This window comes from Branchiostoma belcheri, unplaced genomic scaffold, assembly GCF_001625305.1.
Source record: "Branchiostoma belcheri isolate BF01 breed outbred unplaced genomic scaffold, Haploidv18h27 scaffold231, whole genome shotgun sequence".
NCBI lineage: Eukaryota > Metazoa > Chordata > Leptocardii > Amphioxiformes > Branchiostomatidae > Branchiostoma > Branchiostoma belcheri.
This window is the reverse complement of record NW_017803834.1, coordinates 237,926-262,426: the sequence shown is the minus strand read 5'-3', so window position 1 is coordinate 262,426 and position 24,501 is coordinate 237,926. Positions and strand designations below refer to the sequence as shown.

The following is a 24,501-nucleotide window of genomic DNA, read 5'->3' as shown; positions in this document are numbered from 1 at the left end:
CAGACGTATCGAGTCGGCGGGGGGGGGGATTTTGGCCAATCACAGCTCGCAAAAAGTTTGCCCGCCTGTTTACTCGAAAAACTATGTAAACACAACTGCCTTCGTATTTCAGACAGCTTATGCGTGAAATTCGCCTGTATTTATATTTTGAGCATGTCTAGTTTTGACATGTATCTGCTGGAGTACTCTGTAATGATAATAACTAGCTGTTAACGCGATGATAGCCGCCATCGTGAAACGCCTAATCTACAGTACAGTAGCATATGCCTTCTGACTGAAAAAAATGAAAACATGGTTAAAAAAATTAAAACATGAAGAAATCATGTCAATACAGCCCAAAATGGAAAGATTTTAAAAAATCCTGTCAATAGTGCCAAAAATGGCACTGCTGACAGGACGATCCTGTCAATAGTGTCAAAAATGGCACTGCTGACAGGATCGTCCTGTCAGCAGTGCAGTATTTCCTGTTATTGACAGGATCGTCCTGTCAGCAGTGCAGTATTTCCTGCTATTGACAGGATCATCCTGTCAGCAGTGCAGTATTTTCTGCTATTGACAGGATCGTCCTGTCAGCAGTGCAATATTTTCTGCTATTGACAGGACGATCCTGTCAATAGCCTCAGGCTAAATATAAATATGATGTATTCAAAGTTTCATAACAAGTCATCACACAACAGCTTCGCGATCACGGCTGTAAGACAAGGATTCTAGCGAACAGAGAACCCTGTAGCCAAAACAAATTGCAACATCATTTGACACTTATGCTGTCCCTCTATTCTAACACATACCCCTTGCACTTGAACTTGAAAGAGGCGAGAACTTCAGCCAAGAAATCCTCCCAAACAGCAGACGACATCCAGAAACGGCCGCCATTTTGTGCACTTCTTACGCAACCGACCGTTTTGTGTCAGTGTCGTAAAATCACATGTTCACCTTTGACCCAACATCCGGGACTTTGTCAGTTCATTCTTGGCGGGGCATTTCAAGATGGCTGCCCTCGGCTGAAAAGGAAACTAAAGGAGTTGGTGAGTTTTCTTGTCAATTTTCAAGGTACATGTGGCGAAAAAAATAATTTTAACAGCACTTAAAAATCCATAAAACTTGAAGGCATTGTCGGTTTTATAAGGGTATCAGATATTTGGTTAAAAAGGGCATTCAGCTTGATCATGATCGCACTGAATATTTTCACAGAAATTTGCAGAAAAACTATTATCCGCAGTATTTTGGAGGAGTCTTAGAAATAATATAACATAAATTCCGGGCATACAATTGGTTAACCCGGAATTTATGTGATATTTATTTATATCGAGACAAGACTATCTGGCCAACTTGTATTAAAGACCTGGGTAAAGTCTGTATCATACTGTAAGTCTGCAAATTTCCGCGGTATATTTAGATTCGCGGAATTCGCAGGGACCTCTGTACCGCGAATCTATTTCCCCGCGAATATGTTTTGCGTAAATGTAAATGTGTTAACTGTTACATGCGTTCACGACAGTCCTCAAGTTTAACCGATTTAACACAACTGATAACACACGCGATCCACAAATCACTCCAAATCAACTTTATTCTAAGCAAATGTACGTACAGTTTGTTGAGTATCAAAATTATGTAAGTCATACTGATGTCAAAAATAACATTATGAGACACCGAATCGCGATACTGTGGCACTGGCCGTGTTAACCGCGTACCGCCCGACAAAAATCTTGCTAGCGCTGGCCATGCGCGCCTGGCGCCCGAAAATTGCGGGCACATCGGGCATATCTACAAATATTTTGATGAAAAATATAACTGATGGTATCTGGGAAATGTTATTTGGTTCTCTTTTGCGGGTGTTTTTTTTTTCCTTATTTTGCTCGATAGAAACGATAGCGTGAGCCTACCGAAGGGACCTTTGCATACTTCCGGGTTCGGTTTGAACGACAAAATCTCGCCGAAGACGGCATAAAATTTGCTTAGGAATATATATTTTCCCTAAAGATTCTTTTGATTATGCATTTCTTCACTTGAGTACCGATGTGTAGTCGTGGAAAATAACGTTTTAGCGCATATTTCTGGGCAAAGAAAATTGTTTTAATACACGCGCGTCAGATCGATCGAGCTTTACCGCCGGCACTGACGCAACAACCAATCAGAGACGCGTAGCGCGGACATGTGATGCAAGATTTGCATACCGACAGAGCATGCAGGCAGCCTCGCGCGGAGCACGAAACACATTTCTGCGCCGCATTTTAGGAGATAAATGCCGGGACACGAACTTTTCTTATTTTTAAATACTAGTATGCACTTTGCAAGTTCTTCTTTGAATAGCCAAGGGGAAATCGCGAATCTAAAAATACCGCGGATTGTCCATTTTCCCGAAACCGCGAACTTTAGGCCCCGCGAATCTAAAGAGACTTACAGTATATCATTAGACTGGCAACAGAATATATGACGTCGCATGAATAATAAAGAAGTTAAAAACAACACTTGCCTTTACAAATTGACATATACGACCCATAGTCTTACACATCCATAAGTCTGTACACGAATGAATCATGGATTAATTGACATGTATGGTCTTTAATACTTAGTCTTGCACATGATTGATTGGTCAACATGTATGACCGTTAGTCTTGCACATTTATAAGGTCTCGGACCGGAGTTTCCTTCCGTATTTCGAGCAATTTGACACCCTCAGCCCAACGGGCTGTCATTTCTGTACTAAACGTGGGTCGGAATTTTTCACTCTTTTAGTGGAAAGGGGTGCCGTGCCGCTTATCAATACACTTCATTGATATTTTCTGCGCCCAATTTATTTAGGGGTAAATAAGGCACATCAAAGTACATTTTTAAATAAGGGGTCATTTTTTTCGTCATTTTTAACCATGGCTGCATGGAAAAAACGAATTTTCCCAGGGTAACGGCTTAGTACTCGAAGAAGCTCAGAACCTAGTGTTTCCAAAATTTGAATTTAATCAAAATCGATGCGATAAGTTAATCGCTATCTTCGATGGCCCGAACACACCCACAACGCATATAGAATGTACCATCCCGGCGGTCAGGCGAAAACGCCACATAATCATCCGCGCAGACTAATGCCAGGAAGTCTTCGCTGGACCACCAACATTACGCCACCTATAAAGGCTACAACTAACAGGCTTTTCCGAAAATACAAATATATGTACACAGATATTACGATTTCAGGGATATCGCGGCCAAAACATACCATTCAAAGTCACGTTTCCGGCGACTTACTGCGCACTTACTTAGACTCTGGTCAGATTTAAACTCCGGCCCGGAACCATAAGTCTTTTACATGAATCCTATAGCATGTTGGGAATGTCATTTTGCAGTTTCACATTAGCTAGAGGAAGCAAGCCTTTGAACCATTATAATGGCAGGACCACACAGTATGATGAACCTGAGTCACACCTCGGGCCCAGGGCCAGCCGGCATCATGGCTGACCCTATAGACATGAGAGAGATGTTCTTCACCAACCTGCTTCTGCTGGGGTTCGATCCAAACTCCATGGAGGCCAAGCACAAAATACCATTCAGCAGGTAAGTCCTACCATCCCGTCTGTTCAAAGGGATTTGTCTGTCTTTTTGTTTGTTTGTTTGTTTGTTATGTTTACCGAAAGAAAACATATTGTTTTTGCTCAGTTTCTTCCTCTTCATCTTCTTCATCTTCCCCAGTGACCTCTGACCTGACCAATGACATGATTTGTTGATGTCTGTCACCATGGTGACTGGTGTTGGGTTACATAATGTTGCAATCTTATAGTAGGAGGGATTTAGACTCCAGTCTGACCATATATATGTAGATGTATTTGAGTAAGAATTAACAGCAGACCATGTGCGAAGGTAAACATTATGCATTTGCTTAAATTGCAAATCTTACCTTTCTAGTTTGTTTATTTATTTGCACAGTAAGAACTAAGATACATGTAAGTAGAAAATCATATAAAAGAATTTTCCATTGATATCTGTTCCCTGTTCAGGTCCATACATAACACTATTCATAGGACCATGTCTTATAACTCTGTCTGTGTAACTCACTAACTGCTTCTTTCTTATTTCAGAGACATGTTTGCTCTGCCCAACAAGAAGGCGTTTGAAGTGGTGACCCACTATCTGTTCAACAGGCTGGATCCTGTCATGGCCAGGGAAGCCTTCAGGTATACTTGTTTTATTATAATAATTTTTTAATAATGATTTAATTACCTTTGCCAAGAATGTTTTCGTGGCTGTGTGTGTGTTTGTTTGTTTGTTTGTGATAAGGCCATGTTGATTTGATTATATGGATGACATCCGCGCGCGCATGAATTTTCGACCTTTTAAAAAAAAAAAAGTTTTCAACCATACTGTAAATCGTACAAAACAGTTTCAAAATAAGCAAAAATATACCGTAAGTTACAAAAAAACCATACCAATGTCGTAGAATGCCAAAATCAAACGAAAAAAGACGAAATTGTAAAGAAATGAACTTGAAGACTAGATTATTCGCCAAACCATATTCTGTCCCATTTGTTGACCACGTAGATTTCATAATGAAAACAACTTTTTTTTTTGCAAACCTTTTTTTTTATTCGCACGCGCGCATCAATTTTGGGGTTCCCGGAGGATGTCATCCATATAATCAAATCAACATGGCCTAACAACAATATCTAACTTTTGAGTACCTTTTTACATACTGGAACTTATAACAACTTAAGATTCACTTTGACTGTATCATCATGTTGTACATACAGGGATTGCTGGCCTATCTACGACAAGAAGGGTGAACAACAGTTCCGCAGGACAGTGAACAACTGGATGACACAGATCTCCCGGGAGGAACCAGAGGCTAACCTCCCCAGGATCGTGGCCTCTCTCTTCATGTCACCAGGAGGTAGCCACACACATTTCACCAAAGGAAAAAAATGTTGTCTCCTGTAGTGCTGCATACCGGTTCACTGGACTTGGATCCGGTTTAGGTTCAAGTCCAGAAAAACCTAAAAGTCAAGAACCGAGTCCGGACTTATTACCATAAAAGACCATTTCACATACCCCTTTTCTTTCCAAACCACATAAAACGTTCCGTAGATTGAAAAAACTTCTGCAAAATGAAGAAAACATTGCCATCGGGCATCGTCAAGTATCGGCCTCCATGTCACAGTGGCCAAAGTTTCACCCAGACAACATTGCAAGGTTGCCAACATGCAATTTTGTATATGCCATGTGGGTTTAGGTCTGGACTTACAAGTCCGGAACTGAACCTAAACCTCTGGACTTGAATCAGGACCTGAACCTAAATGTGGGTTTAGGTATGCAGCACTAGCCTCCTGTTTCCTGTCCAACCCTAGAAAAAACTGCTTACCGTAGCCTTTTTGTGTGTGGGTCCCTGCAAGGGACATAATATTTCGAGCTGATCGACCTTTTCTGGCTGCATGATCTGACACCTGAGTGATGAAACATTGTACTATCAGTTTACCAACATTGTGTCCTCATGCAAGTTTTAGTTTGTTAAACTGCATTTTAATTGTATAAGTTGGATCACTAGATATTGCCAAAGTCTTAAGAAAATAACAGAACCAAAAGAAACAACAAAATGTTTTTTTTTTCTTTTTTAACTTTTGTGTCTCATACAAAAAAACCTTCTCTTGCAAGAGGATCTCAAATCAGAGATATGGCATTACTTCAGCAGGCCTCGAAATTAACTTTTTTCACTATTGTCCCAGAATTGTCCCAAACATAGATTTTAATTGTCCCGAACTGAAGATGGACTGTCCCAGTCTGCTTTTCAGGAAATAAGTTGATGACAAAAATAAGAAAACAACAACTGAATTTGTGCAACTTGAAGTCCACTTTATTAGTAAATGTAGGGAAATACATGATAATATCATGGGCATGGCACCGTCCCTGATATTTGGAATCCCTGATTGGTCAAATTTAAATGTTTGTCAGAGTATTATATATTTATAGGCTGCCAGCAGTCTGCAGCAGGATGGATGGATCGCGTTCCCAAATGACGTGGATGGTCTTAGAATTTTCCAATTGCCCCAAAATTGTCCCGAAACGTAATTTGAATTGTCCCAAGCTGAAAATTTAGTGTCATTTGACACTGGGACAATGTTAATTTCGAGCCCTGCTTCAGGAAGCTTTATTTTCATATTTTTAATGTCATTTTTCTTGCCATTTATTTTACAGGAGACAGATTTTACAACCTGATGCTGCATTTCTCTGCCTTCGTCATTCTGAAGGCCACCCAGGTGGAGAATGGTAAAAACATACTCCTGAACTTGTATCATTCAGTTAGTGTATACTTAGCTAGGACCTTGCTAACAAAGCCATGCTGGACAATGATTATCCTATGTAATAGGATAGATACGGCTTATGTTCAAGTGATGTTGTCCTGTGCAGCTGTGCCCCCTTGCAACCTTCAGTGCAACTGCAGTCATGTTTTTTTGTGGAAACATTGAAACATGATATGTCAGGACGAGAATGAAGGGAGTTTTAGTTGTCTGTTTGTTTAAATCCACTTATTTACAGAGTAAAGAGACTCTTTTTACACAACCAAGTGTTTTTTTATCCACAGCCAACGTTTTGTTGTTCGTCTGTCACCTTCCTCAGGGCAATTCTGACTGGTTCACATTGCACTGCAGCACAGGTGTCGCTGCTATAGATGCATTCTCAAGCTTAATTTACAATATCTACATAATTATCTACACATACATGGTTACATGGCTACAATATGTGTCTCAAAAAAGAGTCACTTTACTCAGTAACTTACCAACCTGATGAAACAATGCACCCTTTTGTTTACAGGTGTGAAGAGAAGGGACATCCAAGAGCGCCCCACGGTGCTGCCCTCTGACCTCCACCTGACCCCGCTAATGTTGACCGGTGTCCAGGCCGGTCTGGTCAGGCACAGGAAGAAGGCACTGGACACGGCTCAGACCGCTCAAGTACTGGAGGCAGAGTGGAAACAGTTTGCCAAGTAAGACGTCTCATTGTTTCATTTACTTCAAAACCTTTTTATAGCCCTCGAGCTCTTGGGCTAGTCTTCCAAGGCTCAAATGTGCATACAGTTAATTAAAAACAAACATACATTTTACAAAATAAAATAAATAAAAACACAAATATCTACATACTACTGGGACAGAACAATACACGTCGTATTTGAAATAAACATGAATGCATGTTGCAAAATCAGCAATAAATACACATATCTACATACATGTACATGTATTACAATTTTTTTTATTTATTTTTTTAGTAGAGGTAGTGGTCTGTTTTTAGTAAAGATCAGTAGTCTAGAGCTTTTTTGGAAGGTAGCTTTCTTGCTGGATAATACAGTTCATTGTTCCACAGTCAAATTTCAAGCATATACCTACCAACATTTCAGTAGTCCTCTTTCTACTTTCCTCGGGGCAACAATGACTTGTCGTACTTCCCACAGCAGCTAGGTGGCGCTGCAGAGAGACTAATGTAATCCCTAACATGACTAAGTTCCAAGCCTTTTATCACCCTTGACTTACTTAGACTTAGGGGCTCCCGCGTCTCGTGACGCATGAGGCAGTCAAAGTAGCCCAGCTTCCTCTGTCAGCAGCCAGCCTCAAGGCTTCCTTCCAGCTCATGCTGACTGCCTGAAGGTCCCTCTCCACTGTCTGTCCGTCCTTCTCCGACTTCTCCGTCCTTCTGGGCACCACTGTAGGACTTGGTTGGCCAGTCTGACAGGTGGGAGTCTGACAGCGTGTCCTAACCAGCTGAGCCGGCGTTTTCAGATGATGGAGGACACTGGTTGTTGCTTAGTTTGAAGTCTGATGTTATCATTCGTCATCCCATCTAATGCCCAGGATTTTCCTTAGACACTTTCTGTCGAAGGAATCAAGTCTCCTTTCTTGACTTAGTTTCAGGTGCCAGGTTTCGCAGCCATACAAAAGTGTTGACAGTATCACCCTTGAAGGTCACAAAAACCTGAAAGTCTGATTAATCCCCATTTGGGGTCTTCCCCAGGCCCTGGGCTCATTGAAAAGCGCCCCACGGGCGATATGTATCCCCCTGGTTAAATAAATAAAAACAAACTGTTGTCTCAATGTTGTAGTGAGCAGGTGAAGGAACATCGCCACCTGTCAAAGAAGTTACGAGAGACGGAAAAGCAAGAAAACGAACTGCTGGCAGAGTCAAGTGAGATAAACAGGATAAGGTGACTTTTATAATCTGTCTTTGTTGACATGTGTTCACAGAGTGTGGATTATATTTAGACCTGTACATGTACGTGTACATTGTACCAGTACAAATCAGTAGATTCTAGTTTGTGTTACGCAGAGTTTGTGGAGAGTTTTCTTACAATTTTCTTGCATTTGCTATATCAGCTGAGCAACAGCAGGGCTCAAAATTATCTTTTGGGAAGAGGTGCACTGATGCACGCAACCTAAAAAATTGGGTGCACAGGAAATTTTTTGGGTGCACCATATGAAATAATCTTATACTTTCTGACAGATGTCAAGAATATACCGTATTCTAGTATACATAAGATACAGGTGTATTACATGTATTTACGTAAACCTACAAAAGTATTTGGGTGCAGACAAAATTGTGTGCACAGCTCAAATTTTGGGTGCACTGAGGTACACATGCACCCAGTATTTTGAGCCCTAAACAGTAATAGTTGCTCTCCTTCTAAGTCCCACTAGAAGGAAGTCAGGAGGAAGACTCCAACATGACGACGATATCCTGAGGGTCAAGAGAACACAGGCTGTCCACAAGGTACTTCATTTCATTTATTTATTTTACCAGCAGAATACGCTCAGGTTACATTAAAAAACCTGTTTTTCAGGTAGTGCTGGGCATACAAGTACAAATACTGGCAAACGTTATACATTACAAGAAAAAGACATAATCCAAAATGACATACAGTATAACAAAGGAACTCACTCATTTTCCACTATACATTCATAGCATCACAATCCCTGACTGAATTGTACCAGCCCCACTGTCTGACGTTGCTTAAGTGACAAGTTATTCCACAGTTGGGGGCCGTGGAATCTTAAGCTCCCCTTGTAGCCGTTCAAACTTGCTACAGGGCAGTTCAACAGATAAGGGTCCCAGTCCGCAAACAGTTTGACAGCCGTGCGAGTTCGAGCTCTTATGATCGGTGGAGATTCATTTAGATTTGCAGCACATGCAGGGCACAGTGAAAATTTTTGCAATGGAAGGCAGGATAAATGCATCACAAAATCATCGCGAACTTCTAAACACAGTTGTCAATTTGGTAATTTTCTGGGGGGTAGTACCATTTTATTCCGGGAGGGACATGTTTATTGGATTTTGAAGATTTGTCCGGGGGATACTTTTATTCCGGGGTGGTATGTTTATTCGGGACCCGAGAGTAGCTAATTGTTACTGTTTTGTTTTGCTTTTTCCAGGTGCGAGAATTGTGGAGAGCAGTTGATGAGTTGTACACAGGCACTTCACAGCAGGTAAGCTTCGAGGGTAACACATTACATTGTACCAGTCTTTTTTTTATTTATCTATTTATTTATTTATTTATGAAGATTTACCACATTTGTGGAAGGATTGACATAACAGGTGACTATCACCTTTACAAAGATGTCAACCCCGACACCAGACTGTCAATGACAACAGACGGTTTGAACCACTCACACCGGGAAGGTCCCCTACTCTTTTCGATAAGTGCGGTGGGTTCTTTAACGTGCGTGGGGTGTGGCTCTCCCAAACACGGGACCTCCATTTAACGTCCTATCCGAGGGACGTCCCTAGCCAAAGCTAGGTACTCATTTTCACTTGAGTGAAGTGAGGAAAGTCGTGTAAAGTACCTTTCCCAAGGGTACAACGTCGGGGCGCATGTTCGGACTTGGTCGGGTACGACCCGGAATCGAACCCGGGTCTCCCCGTTTCATAGTCCAGTGATGTACCACTACACCACACGACGCCACATCAACAGACCTTGAAGTCCTTCCTTCTGCATATCTGCACTGGTGCAGGTAACATTCAAAATTACCTACACCAGACAAATTTTACCTGCACCACTCAGACTTTGAGAAGTACTAAAACTCTAAAACCTATTTAGAAACCATTGCCATTATTTCTTTAATTATGCTTCATGTATATAAACAGTAGATGAACCAGTGTATGTTAGGTGCAGGTAGACATCAGAAATACCTGCACAGCCCCAATTTTACCTGCACTAAGGTGCATATACACCCAGTATTTTGAGCCCTGACCCTATATACATTTCTACCATAAGGAAAATAATCTTACTTTCTGGTAGATGTAATAGAGAAAAAATTATGTATGGGTACGCACATTTCAGTAACTAAAGGAAATTTTCTAGAGAAATTGTGCTTCCGTGTTTATGAGACAAATACTTGTTGTTTGACTTTGACATGTTAGATATCACAATTGCCAGATAATGTCTGAAAAAATCCTTTCCCCCATCCAGCGTGAAGTGGTAGAGTCTGTGTTGCAAGGAGTTCTGGACAAGTATAAAGTGGACGCCTCCAAAATAGACGTGCGTGTGCCTGACCTGCTACTCAGGGAGTGTGACCGGGAATTACAGAGGGTAAGGGGTAGGAAGAGTCTGGTTATTGCTATTACTGTGGCATTGCAGTGGTCAAAATACTTTTTTTTCAGTGCTCTGCAATATTGCAGAAGAGTCCAAATTTTGTTCTGCAATTTGGAAATACTTTCTGCAAAAACATACTAAAACATACTAATAAAAGACACACAAAAAACAGTTACTCAAGTAGCTGTATATAATTTTGGTGCTTTCTCATCGGTGACACTAAGAGACGGAAGGAGAACTGCAGGTTTATAAGCAAAAACTATTGATTGATATGCAAATTAGTGAAGAGAAATTTTTGGAAGTCAAAAAGGAAACAAAAGATAAACAAGTCAAGACAAGGATGATGCAAATTAGTGAAGAAGCTCCTGTTGTTTCAAAACAGGAGCACACAGGAGCTCAAGTGTTGTCTGTCCTTGATGGGACCTGAGAGTTCTAGTTTGCTAAATTGAAAACTATTGAATCTGGAGTCTATTTTTTCCTTCTGCAAAATTGCAGATTGTATAAATTTTTCTTCTGCAATCTTGAAAATCTATCTGCAGATTGCAGACTGCAGACAGGTATTTCGAACACTGCATTGTCTTTGTTTTTTATTTGTTTGTTTGTTCGGACCATTCTTTATTCATGAGAATTTGGAAAGTTGTTCAAATTGACTTGCAGACCACCTTGACTTGACAATATTTTACCCGAGTATCAGGTTTATTCCATCTTCATCACTGATGTGATTAAGCCATTTGATTTATAATGTAGTAANAAGTATAAAGTGGACGCCTCCAAAATAGACGTTCGTGTGCCTGACCTGCTACTCAGGGAGTGTGACCGGGAATTACAGAGGGTAAGCCAGGTGTAGGAAGAGTCTGGTTATTCTATTACTGTGGCATTGCAGTGGTCAAAATACTTTTTTTTCAGTGCTCTGCAATATTGCAGAAGAGTCCAAATTTTGTTCTGCAATTTTGGAAATACTTTCTGCAAAAACATACTAAAACATACTAATAAAAGACACACAAAAAACAGTTACTCAAGTAGCTGTATATAATTTTGGTGCTTTCTCATCGGTGACACTAAGAGACGGAAGGAGAACTGCAGGTTTATAAGCAAAAACTATTGATTGATATGCAAATTAGTGAAGAGAAATTTTTGGAAGTCAAAAAGGAAACAAAAGATAAACAAGTCAAGACAAGGATGATGCAAATTAGTGAAGAAGCTCCTGTTGTTTCAAAACAGGAGCACACAGGAGCTCAAGTGTTGTCTGTCCTTGATGGGACCTGAGAGTTCTAGTTTGCTAAATTGAAAACTATTGAATCTGGAGTCTATTTTTTCCTTCTGCAAAATTGCAGATTGTATAAATTTTTCTTCTGCAATCTTGAAAATCTATCTGCAGATTGCAGACTGCAGACAGGTATTTCGAACACTGCATTGTCTTTGTTTTTTATTTGTTTGTTTGTTCGGACCATTCTTTATTCATGAGAATTTGGAAATTGTTCAAATTGACTTGCAGACCACCTTGACTTGACAATATTTTACCCGAGTATCAGGTTTATTCCATCTTCATCACTGATGTGATTAAGCCATTTGATTTATAATGTAGTAATAATTCATAATTTTAAGCAAATCCCAGCTTTATGCAATTAGGCCATGTTGATTTGATTATATGGATGACATCCTCCGGGAGCCCAAAAATGATGCGCGCGTGCGAATAAAAAAAAAGTTTTGCAAAAAAAAAGTTCTTTTCATTATGAAATCTACATGGTCATGAGGGTTGAGCAAATGGCACAGAATATGGTTTGGCGAATAATCTAGTCTTCAAGTTCATTTCTTTACAATTTCGTCTTTTTTCGTTTGATTTTGGCATTCTACGACATTGGTATAGTTTTTATTAATTTTTTTGTAACTTATGGTATATTTTTGCTCATTTTGCAACTGTTTTGTACGATTTACAGTATGGTTGAAAACAACTTTTTTGGGGAAACTTTCGCACGCGCGCATCAGTCATGCGCGCACGGATGTCATCCATATAATCAAATCAACATGGCCTTAGCTGTGATGGAAATAGTTGGTGTCCACTGTATCATGCTATCATACAACATACATGTAGATTTGTTCATCATTTTGTTTTTTTTACCAAACCAAATCAAGAGTCTTTATCTCCTCCATGCAGAGAAATGTTGGAGACATCTATCAGGGAGGAAAACTCAATCTCCTGAGGTGAGCCACAGATTTTCTAAACATTTTTACTGCAATTTTAAAAGCAGACATCAATTCACATCATTTTCACAGTCTTCTTTGTCTTACAAATGATTATTGCATTTTTTTTCTCCAAGTTTGGTGCAGCTGTCAAGCCTTGCCTTGCATCTTTACATTGAAAAGTTGCATGAAGGTATGCATGGTGTTTTGCTTCTTTTGTCATTTAGGCCACACCAATTTAATTTGTTGGTTCTCGGATTTTTTCAGAAAAAATATGAAGCAACAGGGCGAAAAAAAATAAAAATAAAAACAGGTCTAGGCATCCTATTATAGGCTTAAATGCTACAAAATGAGCTGTGAAGTCAACACAAAAGGCTGGGTTAAAATTTAGACATTGAATTTTGAACTTTTAATCAAACCACTGCAATGATAGATGGGAAAACTGTAACAACTGTTGGGGGCAAAACATGAGCATTTTTCAGTTGATTCAGGACCAGAATCAAATTTTTTTTTTTTTGCAAATCAGAAAAAAAACGAAGAGGCGAATCCGAGAACCAACAAATTAAATTGGTGTGGCCTTATTTTATTGGTTGATTTTTTTGGCGATGCCTCAGGGCAGAGGCATTTTCTGAACCAGAAATCTTGGTGGGGGGTATATACCATTGCTAAGAAATTCTCAATGTTATTATCTCATTAGTATAGCTACAAAGAAAGACCCATTGATTTAGTACAGGTCTTACTGTGAATCACAATTTTTTGGCAGTACTTTGATATTCGCGATTTTTTACTTCTGTACAGCGAACTTATTATATATATCATTGCACAAGTGATTCACCAACTTTCATTTTGCTGCACCTGCTGCCACCGCAAATGTACAGTTCTGCAAACGTGTCCATTTTTTTCAGACCGTAAGCTTTTGCTACCGCTAACATAAAGTGATTTTACAGTAATTTCAAAACATGTACTATTCATTTGTTGGACAAAACATGTACTATTCATTTGTTGGGCCAGGAAACAAATGGATACTAGTATATGTTGTATTTTTGTTATGTCCAGGTGGTCTGCCCAACTTTTCTGACTTCTCTGGTGAGGTTGCCACCCACGTGCACACCCACCATGCACACCTGTCCAACGCACAGGCATTCAGGTGAGTCATCTGGGACATTACAGACAAACAATAGGCTTTTTTTTTTTTTATTCATTCACATGAAAAAAGGATACAGGACATGGTGATGCCTCACTCAAGTGGAAAGCACTTATGTTGACGGCACCACTAAATAAATACATATAATAAAGAAAAGAAACAATCGCAACTTTAAGACAGGCAAAAAACAGTAAATACAAGAAATTCAAGAGCACAGGTCCGGTTCCCCACCCAATGATAAATGATGGCAAAGAGGACACAGTACATAAATAACAAAGGGGCAAAAAGGGCTTCTGTTTGGTGCTCTGTTCAATGTGATTTTGATAGGACTGATAGCAAATGGTACATTGTATATTTCCCACTTTATACATTGTAGTTTCTACTGGTACAATAGTACTAGTAAGTTATATTTAGCTTCTTAAGAGATTCTGTATCCAGAAGCAATTTATGGCTGTATCAATGCAATACTTTAAATTTATTGAGTTTTGTATGGATTAGATTTTGCAATCCTAGGGGGAAAGAGGTTTATGAAGTGTTTTCAGTCAAAATAATACTGTAGCATAGAATTATTTTTCGCAGTGTCGTAATTTCATACTCATAGTAAAGGTATACTGCAAAAACCCTCCCAAAAGACACTCCAAACATTTAAGAAAACTGATAATCAAAAGATTACTACAAAATTTGCTACAGAAATTTTTTGTTTTCCATTTTCTTTCTTTCGTGCATTGTGCCTTACCATTTTTACTTTTCCAGAACAACTCTTTTTTTTGTAAGACAGCCAATGGTCTGTTGTACTTACTACTGTACTGGCTTGTTTTTTCTCCTGCAGAGATTCTCTGGTAGACAAGCTGATCCCAGATCTCCAGGAGTCTGTAGCCAGGCTGACCAGGGAGCTGGACTCACAATATCTGCCCCAAGAACCCACCACACAGAACTCATATCCTCTGTCTATCCCGGTATGTACAAGTTGTACATGTTCTTACCTTGCAAACTGGTGACATTTTGGTAATATTTAAGGAAAACTCAAGAGGCTATTCAAAGGATTATTTATGATGTTTGTAAGGCCTAGAAAAAAATGTCCTGTTTCCTGACCAACCCTAGCCGTTTTTTGGGTGGGTCCCTGCAAGGGACATAAATTTTTGAGCTGATCAACCTTGTCTAACTCCATGATCTGACACCCGAGTGATGAAGCATTGTGATTGTACAATCAGTTTTCCAACATTGATATTGAAAGAGTGTATCATACTCGGAAAAAAATTATGAAAAAATTATGAACCTTGCACGGACCCACACAAAAAAAGGCTACTATGGTCAGCAGTTTTTTCTAGAGTGAGTCTGGAAACAGGAAACACAATTTTTTTTGCTAGGACTTGCATGTAGTACCATGAAAACCCAACCAGTTAAAAAAACAATCTGCATCTGAAGATTGTAGAAAGTTGAAGTGAGTGTTTGAATCCCTGTTGTTCCTCCAGTCCTTAGGTCTGGGCCTGATGCCTGCCACTCCACCCGTGTCCTTCTCACCTCAGGAAGGGACCACGGGACTCACCCCTGCAGCTTCCCTCCGCAGGCCCTCTCCTGAAGGTGTGTTTGTTTGTCTGTTTGTTTGTTTGTTGAATAGGATCTCCATTAGTGTGAATTTTCACACTATTCTTCCTGGAGTCCGTAGTGAATCATCAGATAGTAGTATTTGGACCATCGCACACCGGGGCATGCCCCTACTCTTTTCAATAAGTGTGGTGGGTTCTTTAACGTGTGTGGTCCCCACTTGTGGCTCTCACCAACTACATGTACAGACCTCCTTTTAACGTCCTATCCGAGGGTCGTCCCTAACCAAAGCTAGGTACTCATTTTTACCTGAGTAAAGTGAGCAAAGTCATGTTAAGTGCCTTTCCCAAGGGCACAAGATTGGTGACAAGGTAGGATTCGAACCCAGGACCTCTTGATTCTGAGCTGAACACGCAACCGCTATGCCACACAACCCCACACAATGTATATGTGGTAGCTATTAGTTCATATTTGAAAGAAAGAAGAAACATAAGCTAAAAAGCTAGTTGTGTCTCCCTCCCTGTGTAGTGTCCACTCCAGAGGTTGTGTCCAGACTGGCCAGTTCTGTCCACCGGGCGGCGCGCAGGACCACGGGGCTGCTGGCCCAGGGAACTCCGACGTACGACAGGGGAGTACTGACTGGGGAACAGACTTTCAGGTAGGGATTTCAGTGTTCGAAATACCTGTCTGCAGTCTGCAATCTGCAGATAGATTTTCAAGATTGCAGAAGAAAAATTTATACAATCTGCAATTTTGCAGAAGGAAAAATTGGCACTTGGGAATTTGCGCTCTTGGCCCCAAGGACAGACAACACTGAAGCTCCTATTCTGAAACAACAGGAGCTTCTTCACTAATTTGCATCAACCTTGTCTTGACTTGTCTATCTTTTGTTTCTTTTGGACTTCCAAACATTTGTCTTCACTAATTTGCATATTAATCAATAGTTCATGCTTATAAACCTGCAAGATTGTAGTATGGAGGCTTGTGTATTTGCAGAAAGTATTTCCAAATTGCAGAACAAAATTTTGACTCTTCTGCAATATTGCAGAGCGCTAAAAAAAAGTATTTCGACCACTGGATTTGTTTATAGCTAATGGGTTACATCAGGGCATCTCAATTCACACAAAGTCCAAATACATTTGGGTTGGTAGGAAAGGTAGAATTTTTTAGAAAGTTATATTGATCTATGGTCTTGACATTTAAAAATTTGATTTTCTGATCAATGACACCCTCCTTCTAATGACCATTGTGTATTCCAAATCAACTATAAAAGAAGTGATGTTTTGTGTATTTGATATGATTATTCGTAATATAGTGTATTTCTTGCTTTGTGTTCCTCAAGGGAAAGCATACAGCCTGCCTCCAAGATACCTGTGAAGAGAAGAGAGGAGAGACCTGTCCAGCAGCTTAAAATGCCCCCTAGGGTCCAGCAGGAGGTACTGCATGCACCAGCACCCACCAGCCCCGATACAAACAACATCTTCACCCCCCTGAAGACAGACCCGCAGATGAGGGTGGAGATGACGCCGGTACACCAGCGGAGAAGAGCGCAGGACATGCTGGCCTCCCAGTCCAAACAGCCAATGGGAGACCAGCGCTGGAGAACGCCAGTTGGGAGACCCGTGGAAGATCCCAACACCACTCCGAGTAGGGGGGTGCAGGGTTTTACACCAAAGGCACATCAGCTCCTGATTGATCAGGTAGAGCTTTACTACTGTAAGAATGAAAATGAAAATCTTTCTCTGTGCAAAAAGGTGCAAATTGCCTGAAACAGTGCGTTTGACATGAAAACTAAACAAAGGCCTCCCAAGCTTGGTTCAAAGACCACATGACCGAAGGTTGCCTCAAAAACCAATTCCCCAGGGAATGCATTTGTGCAATATTTGCAGTTCTTTCAAACGATCGTAGTCAGTAACAAATGCCTCCGCCCCTGTGGCCTCACAAAAAAATCTATTGATTTATACTGTAAGATTTTACTGTATGGCATTGTAAGGTTATGGGGTAGAAGAGAAGGAAGTGTTTGCAGTGTTTTAAGTTTGCAGTTGAAACAGTAATCTCCAAGCAGATCTTTTGGTGGGGGTAAGACAGTATCAAACTGGCCAGTCTGTAACCATTTTCCCACCCAAGATCTGCCTGCAGTCGAAACGTCAAAGGCTATTAACACCTAGTTGTTGCCTGATCAAAATATTCTTGCCAAGTAGCTTATTGCCCTGACCACCAGGCAAGGCTCTTGCCCTCCTAGTGGGCCAGCTGGTTGAGCATTACAGGAAGTCTCTCTATGGGTCCCCTCACCAACTGTTATTTTGGACAGTGTAACTAAAGGAAAAGAAGGTCCAACATATGTTTTGTGATATCTGCGGTTTTGAACCACAAGGAGCCCAGTTATTGACATTTCTATGTTTCAGCCAGCATACTTAAGTACCAGCATACAGTATTATCTGGACGGGGTTAGGCGAGAACTCCCACTGAAATGTGCACGGGTGACTGCATTTGTCCCAGATTCAAGCCATAAACCGCTTGTAAAAATCTTAGCACAACAAATTTTTGATAGCTGATAATAGGGGCAGCAACACCATTTTTGAAAAGAAGTGCTCCTCCCTGTTCGAGTGCAGGCAGATCTTGGGTGGGGAAATGGTTACAGACTGGCAATTTGATACTGTCTTACCCCCACCAAAAGATCTGCTTGGAGATTAGAAACAGTACAAGTAAGACAGAGCAAATGTTGGAAATTTTATTAGACCAATAACAGAAAAGCTGTTTCATGCAAATGTTTCATGATTTCTCTTTTCTAACAGTATTTACCAGTTGAAAATGATTATTGTAAGAAAGAAATGTACCTAAGAATGTATGAAATACTAAATGTATGCACTTCTAGTATCTTCAATACTGACTTGTTTCTTTTGTTGTTAGATTGCTTCAGCAGTAGCAGAAGAGAGGACCCCTTCTGTAGCCAGTTCTTCTGACCGCTCACCTCCCAACTCCCCTGTCCTACAACCTCTACAGGACCCACTAGCTGCGCTAGGTAGGGACCTCCATAGCACTGGAAAACATTTTGCAGGGCTTGAAATTCACTTTAAAAATTTTGGGGATATGTGCACTGGTGAATTTTTTTGGGTGCACAATATATACAACAAAGACTTAAATTATTTTTCTGACAATAACATTTAGGTGTCAAGAATATACTGTATACATTAGATATCTTTACATATGTAAACCTACAAAAATATTTGGGTGCACTGGTGCACCCACAGAAAAAATTGTGTGCACAGCTTCAAATTTGGGTGCACTGAGGTGCACATGTACCCAGTATTTCGAGCCCTGTTTTGTGTTAGCAGGGACCTAATTTCGTAGTAGTGGGGAAGGACACATTTGCACATGATGTTTAAGGATGACGGATCCGGAGTGCATTCAGAAACCAAATATTTGCAGCGTAATGATGGAGAGATTACGTTCAACAAAAACCCAACCTTACAACATACAATCACTGCAAAAGATTCATATAATTAGTTCCCGCCTAGTACTAGCCTGTAGACTTGAGAAATGTAGTGCAAGTTGCTGTCTTTTAATCACAAATTTTTTTCAGTGGTAATCTGCCAAGAAAATGGGATTTTACACATTGTCAACAAAATTATCTATGAGTGGTACACAATGGACATTAAGTACACCAAAGAATCTTTTTTGCAGCATTGACTTGATCTCAAAAATAAGATTTTTTATTCTTGTCCTTTCCAGATGAAAGTGTTGCCTTCACTTCTCGAGATAAACTTCAAAGAACACCCTCGTCCAAGCCCAGACCCGGTAAAACATTTGAAGTTCTGAATTCCAACATTTTCTAGATGACAGACAGTCTTTTCTAACTATTACAGAATATAGGAAGAAAAGTGTATTGCTCAAGTTTTGAAGTTTGCAGTCCAGGTTGAAAATCTAGGCAATTCTGAGATGTAATATTACATATGATGCTAAAAGCCTTGAATATATCACTTCTCTACAATGATAAACAAATTAAATTGATTTTTGCCCTAGTTTTAACACACTTCAACTCTTTTAAGTTGCGGCACAACTATATGATAGTAATGCAAGACAGGGCACACATTCGTAGTGTGATGAGTTTTGCTGTATTTCACAAGTATTTGACGATTTACAACACTTGCCCCGAGGACAGACAACACTTAAGCTCCTGTTCTGTATAACAGGAGCTTTCAGACTAATTTGCATCTTCTTGTCTTGACTTGTCTGACTTTTGTTCCTTTTTCGACTTCCAAAAAATTTGTCTTCACTTTATTTGCATATCAATCAACAGGTTGTGCTTATAAACCTGCTTTCCTCTCTGGTCTCTCAGTCACTGACGAAAGCTAGTGGATACTAGCTGAAACGTCTGACGTTTTCAAAAATCATATCCAGTTGCTTCAGTAACTGTTTTTTGGTGTACAACACTTGTCACCTTTTGAAATTACATTTTACATTTATAACTTTTTTGTTTTTACATCCCAGCTCCAATGTGGAAAGATATTCTGTCTCAAGACGGACGGCAGGACACTCCAACAAGAACGCTCTTCCCACAAGACCACGCAAGCCAAGAGCAACCACCAATAGAAGGCGGGCTTACAGGACTACGCAACGGCTGGCCACAGCTCGGCAAGCAGAGATATCCTTCCATGGAAGACCAGGAGTCTTCCGAGTCGGAGAAACCCAGCTCGCCAGTCGGAAGCGTCTCCACTCAGAGTTCCCTCCTCTCCCTGCTGAACGGGACTGAAAAGGGAAGGGAGAGTCATGTCCAAGGCAAACCTTTCGAAGACTTGATGACATTCAGCAGCGCTGAATCGTCTGTCCCTTCGTCCACAAACGGAGGAAAAGCGCTAAATAACGGGAAAGGCGGAGCCTACAATGGAGATGAGAGTAAAAGCAAAGCGAGAGGAAGAATCAAAGATGGTGTGGAGAAAGATGGTGTAAACGTGTATGAGAGGAAGTCCTCATCCTCCTCTTCTGTTGAAGAAATATCCACTGAGACTATGGAGAGGACGCCGCCTGCTGTAACCATGATGAGAATAGCGACAACTCCTCTTGGGTTGTCTGATGAAATCCCCTCCGATGTTCCTATTGAAGAACTTCTAGCAAACCTGGGGATAGGAGATGCTGAGTCGCCGCTGAGGACGGACCCTGGGGACGACGCGGCATCAGAAGAGGACGACGCGACACCGGCCAACCCGCCGATCAGGCTCGAAGACGTGGAGGAAACGTTCAACGAGATTTTTTCCTCTCGAACTCCGACGCTGGAGGTTCGGTCGCGGCTGGGCACTCTGCACACGCCGGGTGATACCAGCGCTCTTACTCTCGAGGGTCAGACCCCAAAGTGGCAGTCTGAGTTGTTTGACAGTCCTTCGGCCAGGTCCCCCGATGACGACATGAGTGTTGGAGAGAGCAAGCTTCTCTCGGATATTTTTGCCGGCAGTCAGAAGAGATCTCCTGTTGTGACCAATGGCAGCTCGTCTGGCTCGGAGGCAAGCGACTCCATCGGCGCTGGCAGGGACCGTCACCCGACCGCCAGCTCCGGGAAGAGCGTGACGTTCGCGGAGGTCCACACGGAGCACACCTACTCCGCGTACGAGTCCATGAACAGCTCCAAGGGGACCTCGCTGCTGGAGGATTCCCACTCTTCATCAGCGCTCCCTGCCGCCGAAAACGGTACTGCAGGAGGGAAGGCTGCCGCCCAATCCCCCGAAGACGTGATAGCCAGATACCAGCGGCTTAAAGCGAGCGCCATGGCCCTCATGGCAGAGGAAGTAGAAACAGACCCCCAACAAGACACACTCCCAAAGCTTTCTATCAACACTGGTACTGCAGAGGTAGGGGGAGCCGCCGAGCCACCGCTGAGTGAGAAGTTCCTACAGCACTCTCCACGGAAAGAAGAGGACCAGGAAGACCACAGGAGAGGGTTGTCAGGTTTAGGGCTACGTGACGACGTGTTTTCCACTCCACTGGGACAGCCGAGGGGCAGGCTGGATTGGGAGGATAATGTAGAACCTAGACAAACTACAACAGACAGGTAAAGTCAAATATCACTCATTGGAACCTTCACTAATAGTAACCTTCAACCTTTTTAAGTACTGTATTTGATTTTGGGAGGATTCTGATGTTGGAGCAATTTTCCTTTCCAGTGGAGACGGCTACAGTTTTATCTCTGCTCCAATTTGGACCCAGACTCAGACAGTCACCCCCAACAGGACACCTGTGAATCCTGCAGGTATGTCTGTCCACGTCACAGCTCCCTCTAGCACTTTTGCATTGCACTTCACCCGTATCTGTAAATAGTGATACAAGGGTTACACTTAAGCCAAGTGTACAATTGTACATACATTGTACCTACCCTTTTAATTTCTATAGTAGTGCACTCAGTTTTTATTGGAAGAAAACCACAGCACCTGTGTACTAACATTTGATTTAATCTTTATACATGATCACATCTAGAAGTCTATTGCATAGGTGATATTGTAAGATGCTATACTTTCTTGTTTTTGTAGTGAATCGTATTAGGAAAGCATCAGGCACCAGGAACTCCAGTACCTTAGCAAACTCTCCTGTCACTGACTGGCTCCACTCAGATGGCAGGTCCAACTTTCTCAGTAAGACCACTTCTTTTGAACGAATGAATGAATGGTCAAGGAAGTATAGAATGATCATTCTTGTTTTTCTTCATATTTTTCTTGAATCTCAGACATGTATCTTATATATGTTTCATTGTCTTTATTATGCAGTGAACACTTTTGATGAAAGAAGACAGTCATAATATGAATGTGAAAATGATATGAACTTGAATTGTCACACTACATGTCTAAAACCATGACTTTTAGGCACAGTAGAATGTGACACACTTTCTGTTCATCATCATCGGTCGGCTGCTGCGCAGGCGACTGCAAGGTCCCTCCACTGCCCCTTGTCGCTAGCAAGGTTGGCGATCTGCTTCTCTGTTAGTTGGTTGTGCTCATCTCCCAGTAGTCGCTGGACATACTTGAAGTAGGAGGTAGGCTGTCTGCCTCGCCTGCGTCTGCCATGAGAGGGCACGTAGAGGGCGTACAGTCTAACAGGTTCATCCTCAGGCATGCGCAGGATGTGTCCCAGAAAGTTCAGCTGTCTCCGACGCACATGCTGAATCAGCGGACTAGTTTGGGTCAAGTTGTAAATGCTGTCGTTTGTTACCCGGTCACGCCTTTTGATGTTCAGCATAATACGGTAACAAACTTTCTGTTACAGATGCTGATTCCGAGTTTCCACCACGGAGAGAGAGTTTGGGAGTATTTCTAGGTAACTGATTCTTTGTTTGTGCTATCAAATGAACATTGTACTTGATCATAGTAAAACCAGCCTCATAAGTTACACCATATTTTTCTTCATTCTGAATTTGACATTAGCAATACCTGATTGTACTATTACCAGGGCTCTAGCCAGCACCCGTTTTTCCGTTAGTTGCAGAACCTTTGTTACATGTGACAGAAAATTTTTAAAACCAATCCATCAACCTTGATGGACAAAATTGACAGAAATTGTGAGTAAAAATATTTTGAAATTATCCAACGGACCACCAACAACAACTTTCAACCAATGATTTTCCTCTTAAAATGTAGGAAATTGCATTTTCAAAGTCTTGGAAATAAAAAAAAATTCAAAAAGCAGTCCTCCCCTAGGTTCATTCATGAACCTGGTCTGAAGAAAAAAAAAATCAAGCTAGCTAGAGCCCTGCCTACTAAAATGTATGTTTTATACAGAAAGTAATACTTGGCCACACCAATTTAATTTGTTGGTTCTCGGATTCGCCTCTTCGTTTTTTCTGATTTGCAAAAAAAAAAAAAAATTTGATTCTGTTTCTGAATCAACTGAAAAATGCTCATATTTTGCCCCCAACAGTTGAGGAAAGTCCTTTTCTTCCTAGTTGTTACAGTTTTCCCATCTATCATTGCAGTGGTTTGATTAAAAGTTCAAAATTCAATGTTTAAATTTTAACCCAGCCTTTTGTGTTGACTTCATGGCTCATTCCGTAGCGTTTAAGCCTATAACAGGATGCCTAGACCTGTTTTTATTTTTATTTTTTTTCGCCCTGTCGCTTCATATTTTTTCTGGAAAAATCCGAGAACCAACAAATTAAATTGGTGTGGCCTAAGTATGGATTATAATTTATTATGGCATATGTCAGTCTTACGACCATATGACCAAGGTAACCAGTACCATCTAGATTTTGAATATCATAAGCACAGTCCTTTCCTATTCTACAGTTTTGAGAGCTCATGACTTTTTGTCTCTTTCCCTGTAGGAGTAGATGATACCATTCTGGTGCCGCCCTCCCCGTTAGAGAGTCATCACTTCAGCTTCTCGGACACCCCCACTTCAGGCAGGGGGGGCGCCCCCCGGGGGTCACCTGCCATAGGTCATCTCATCGACTTCTGATTCGCCTCAGCTCTGACCAGCAGTTTATGTGAATATGATGTACTATCTTTCAAACTAACATTTATACAGACAGTCATTTTCAATGAGAGAAAGTTGATTGTGTACACGAAAATTGGCGAAATAAAGTTGACCAGAAACAGTGTTCTACCCAGCCTGACTTTTTTTTCCGCCATCTCAGTCTTGTTTGACCGTAACAGCATGTCGAACACTGAAGAAGTGAGGAAAAATTTTAAAATCTTGACCCTCCAAAACGCTAATTCCTGCATTTTGAGGTGAAAATTTTGCTGGTAGACTTTTTCAGTGCCATTTTTTTTGTTTTTTCCATTTTTGTTTCCATTTTTTACTTTGCTGGTAGACTTTTTCAGTGCCATTCAGTACTTTCAGTGCCATTCAGTACTTTTTAAAATTTTGCTGGTAGACTAAGCTTAGTTATGGTTTATCTCTTCCATATCTTTGCAGACTGATTTTTGTCCCTCAAAGATGATGGATTGAGCAAAATGTTTGTCCGTCATGAGCAGCGAAATTCTATCAAATGATGAAGACAGATGCTGGCTAGAACACTGACAAAAATATACAAATCTTTAACAAACTGGATGCTTCCCTTTTTAGGAACACATTTTTATAGTAGCTTTCTGTACAATGA

The 24,501-nt window shown here is 41.0% G+C and overlaps 2 protein-coding genes across 2 annotated transcripts in view; one reads left to right on the top strand and one right to left on the bottom strand.

Moving 5' to 3' along the window:
* Positions 1-933, bottom strand: part of LOC109470770 (succinate dehydrogenase assembly factor 4, mitochondrial-like) — a 9,191-nt gene extending 8,258 nt beyond the window's left edge. Inside the window, exon 1 of the mRNA XM_019769841.1 lies at positions 789-933. Coding sequence (XP_019625400.1) covers positions 789-873 — 85 coding nt within the window. The 5' untranslated portion in view covers positions 874-933. The remainder of the gene's footprint in view (positions 1-788) is intronic.
* On the top strand, positions 931-24,144 carry LOC109470768. The gene is made up of 24 exons (XM_019769839.1): positions 931-1,025; positions 3,336-3,543; positions 4,065-4,160; positions 4,734-4,873; positions 6,172-6,243; positions 6,790-6,961; positions 8,069-8,170; positions 8,652-8,733; positions 9,393-9,446; positions 10,430-10,549; positions 12,708-12,754; positions 12,871-12,926; positions 13,790-13,880; positions 14,707-14,833; positions 15,350-15,458; positions 15,951-16,080; positions 16,765-17,122; positions 18,333-18,444; positions 19,155-19,220; positions 19,914-21,465; positions 21,578-21,663; positions 21,941-22,042; positions 22,671-22,721; positions 23,725-24,144. Exons 2-24 carry the CDS (start codon positions 3,377-3,379, stop codon positions 23,856-23,858), a joined length of 4,026 nt encoding a protein of 1,341 aa, XP_019625398.1. The 5' UTR covers positions 931-1,025; positions 3,336-3,376; the 3' UTR covers positions 23,859-24,144.
* Positions 24,145-24,501: the final 357 nt, after the last annotated feature.

Bases quoted from the DNA above. Each gene is read 5' to 3' on its own strand.
- LOC109470768 (XM_019769839.1), top strand. From the start codon at position 3,377: ATGGCAGGACCACACAGTATGATGAACCTGAGTCACACCTCGGGCCCA. The intron at 4,874-6,171 runs GTAGCCACACAC...TTTATTTTACAG, and splicing joins TCTCTTCATGTCACCAGGAG to GAGACAGATTTTACAACCTG. The intron at 22,722-23,724 runs GTAACTGATTCT...CTTTCCCTGTAG, and splicing joins GAGTTTGGGAGTATTTCTAG to GAGTAGATGATACCATTCTG.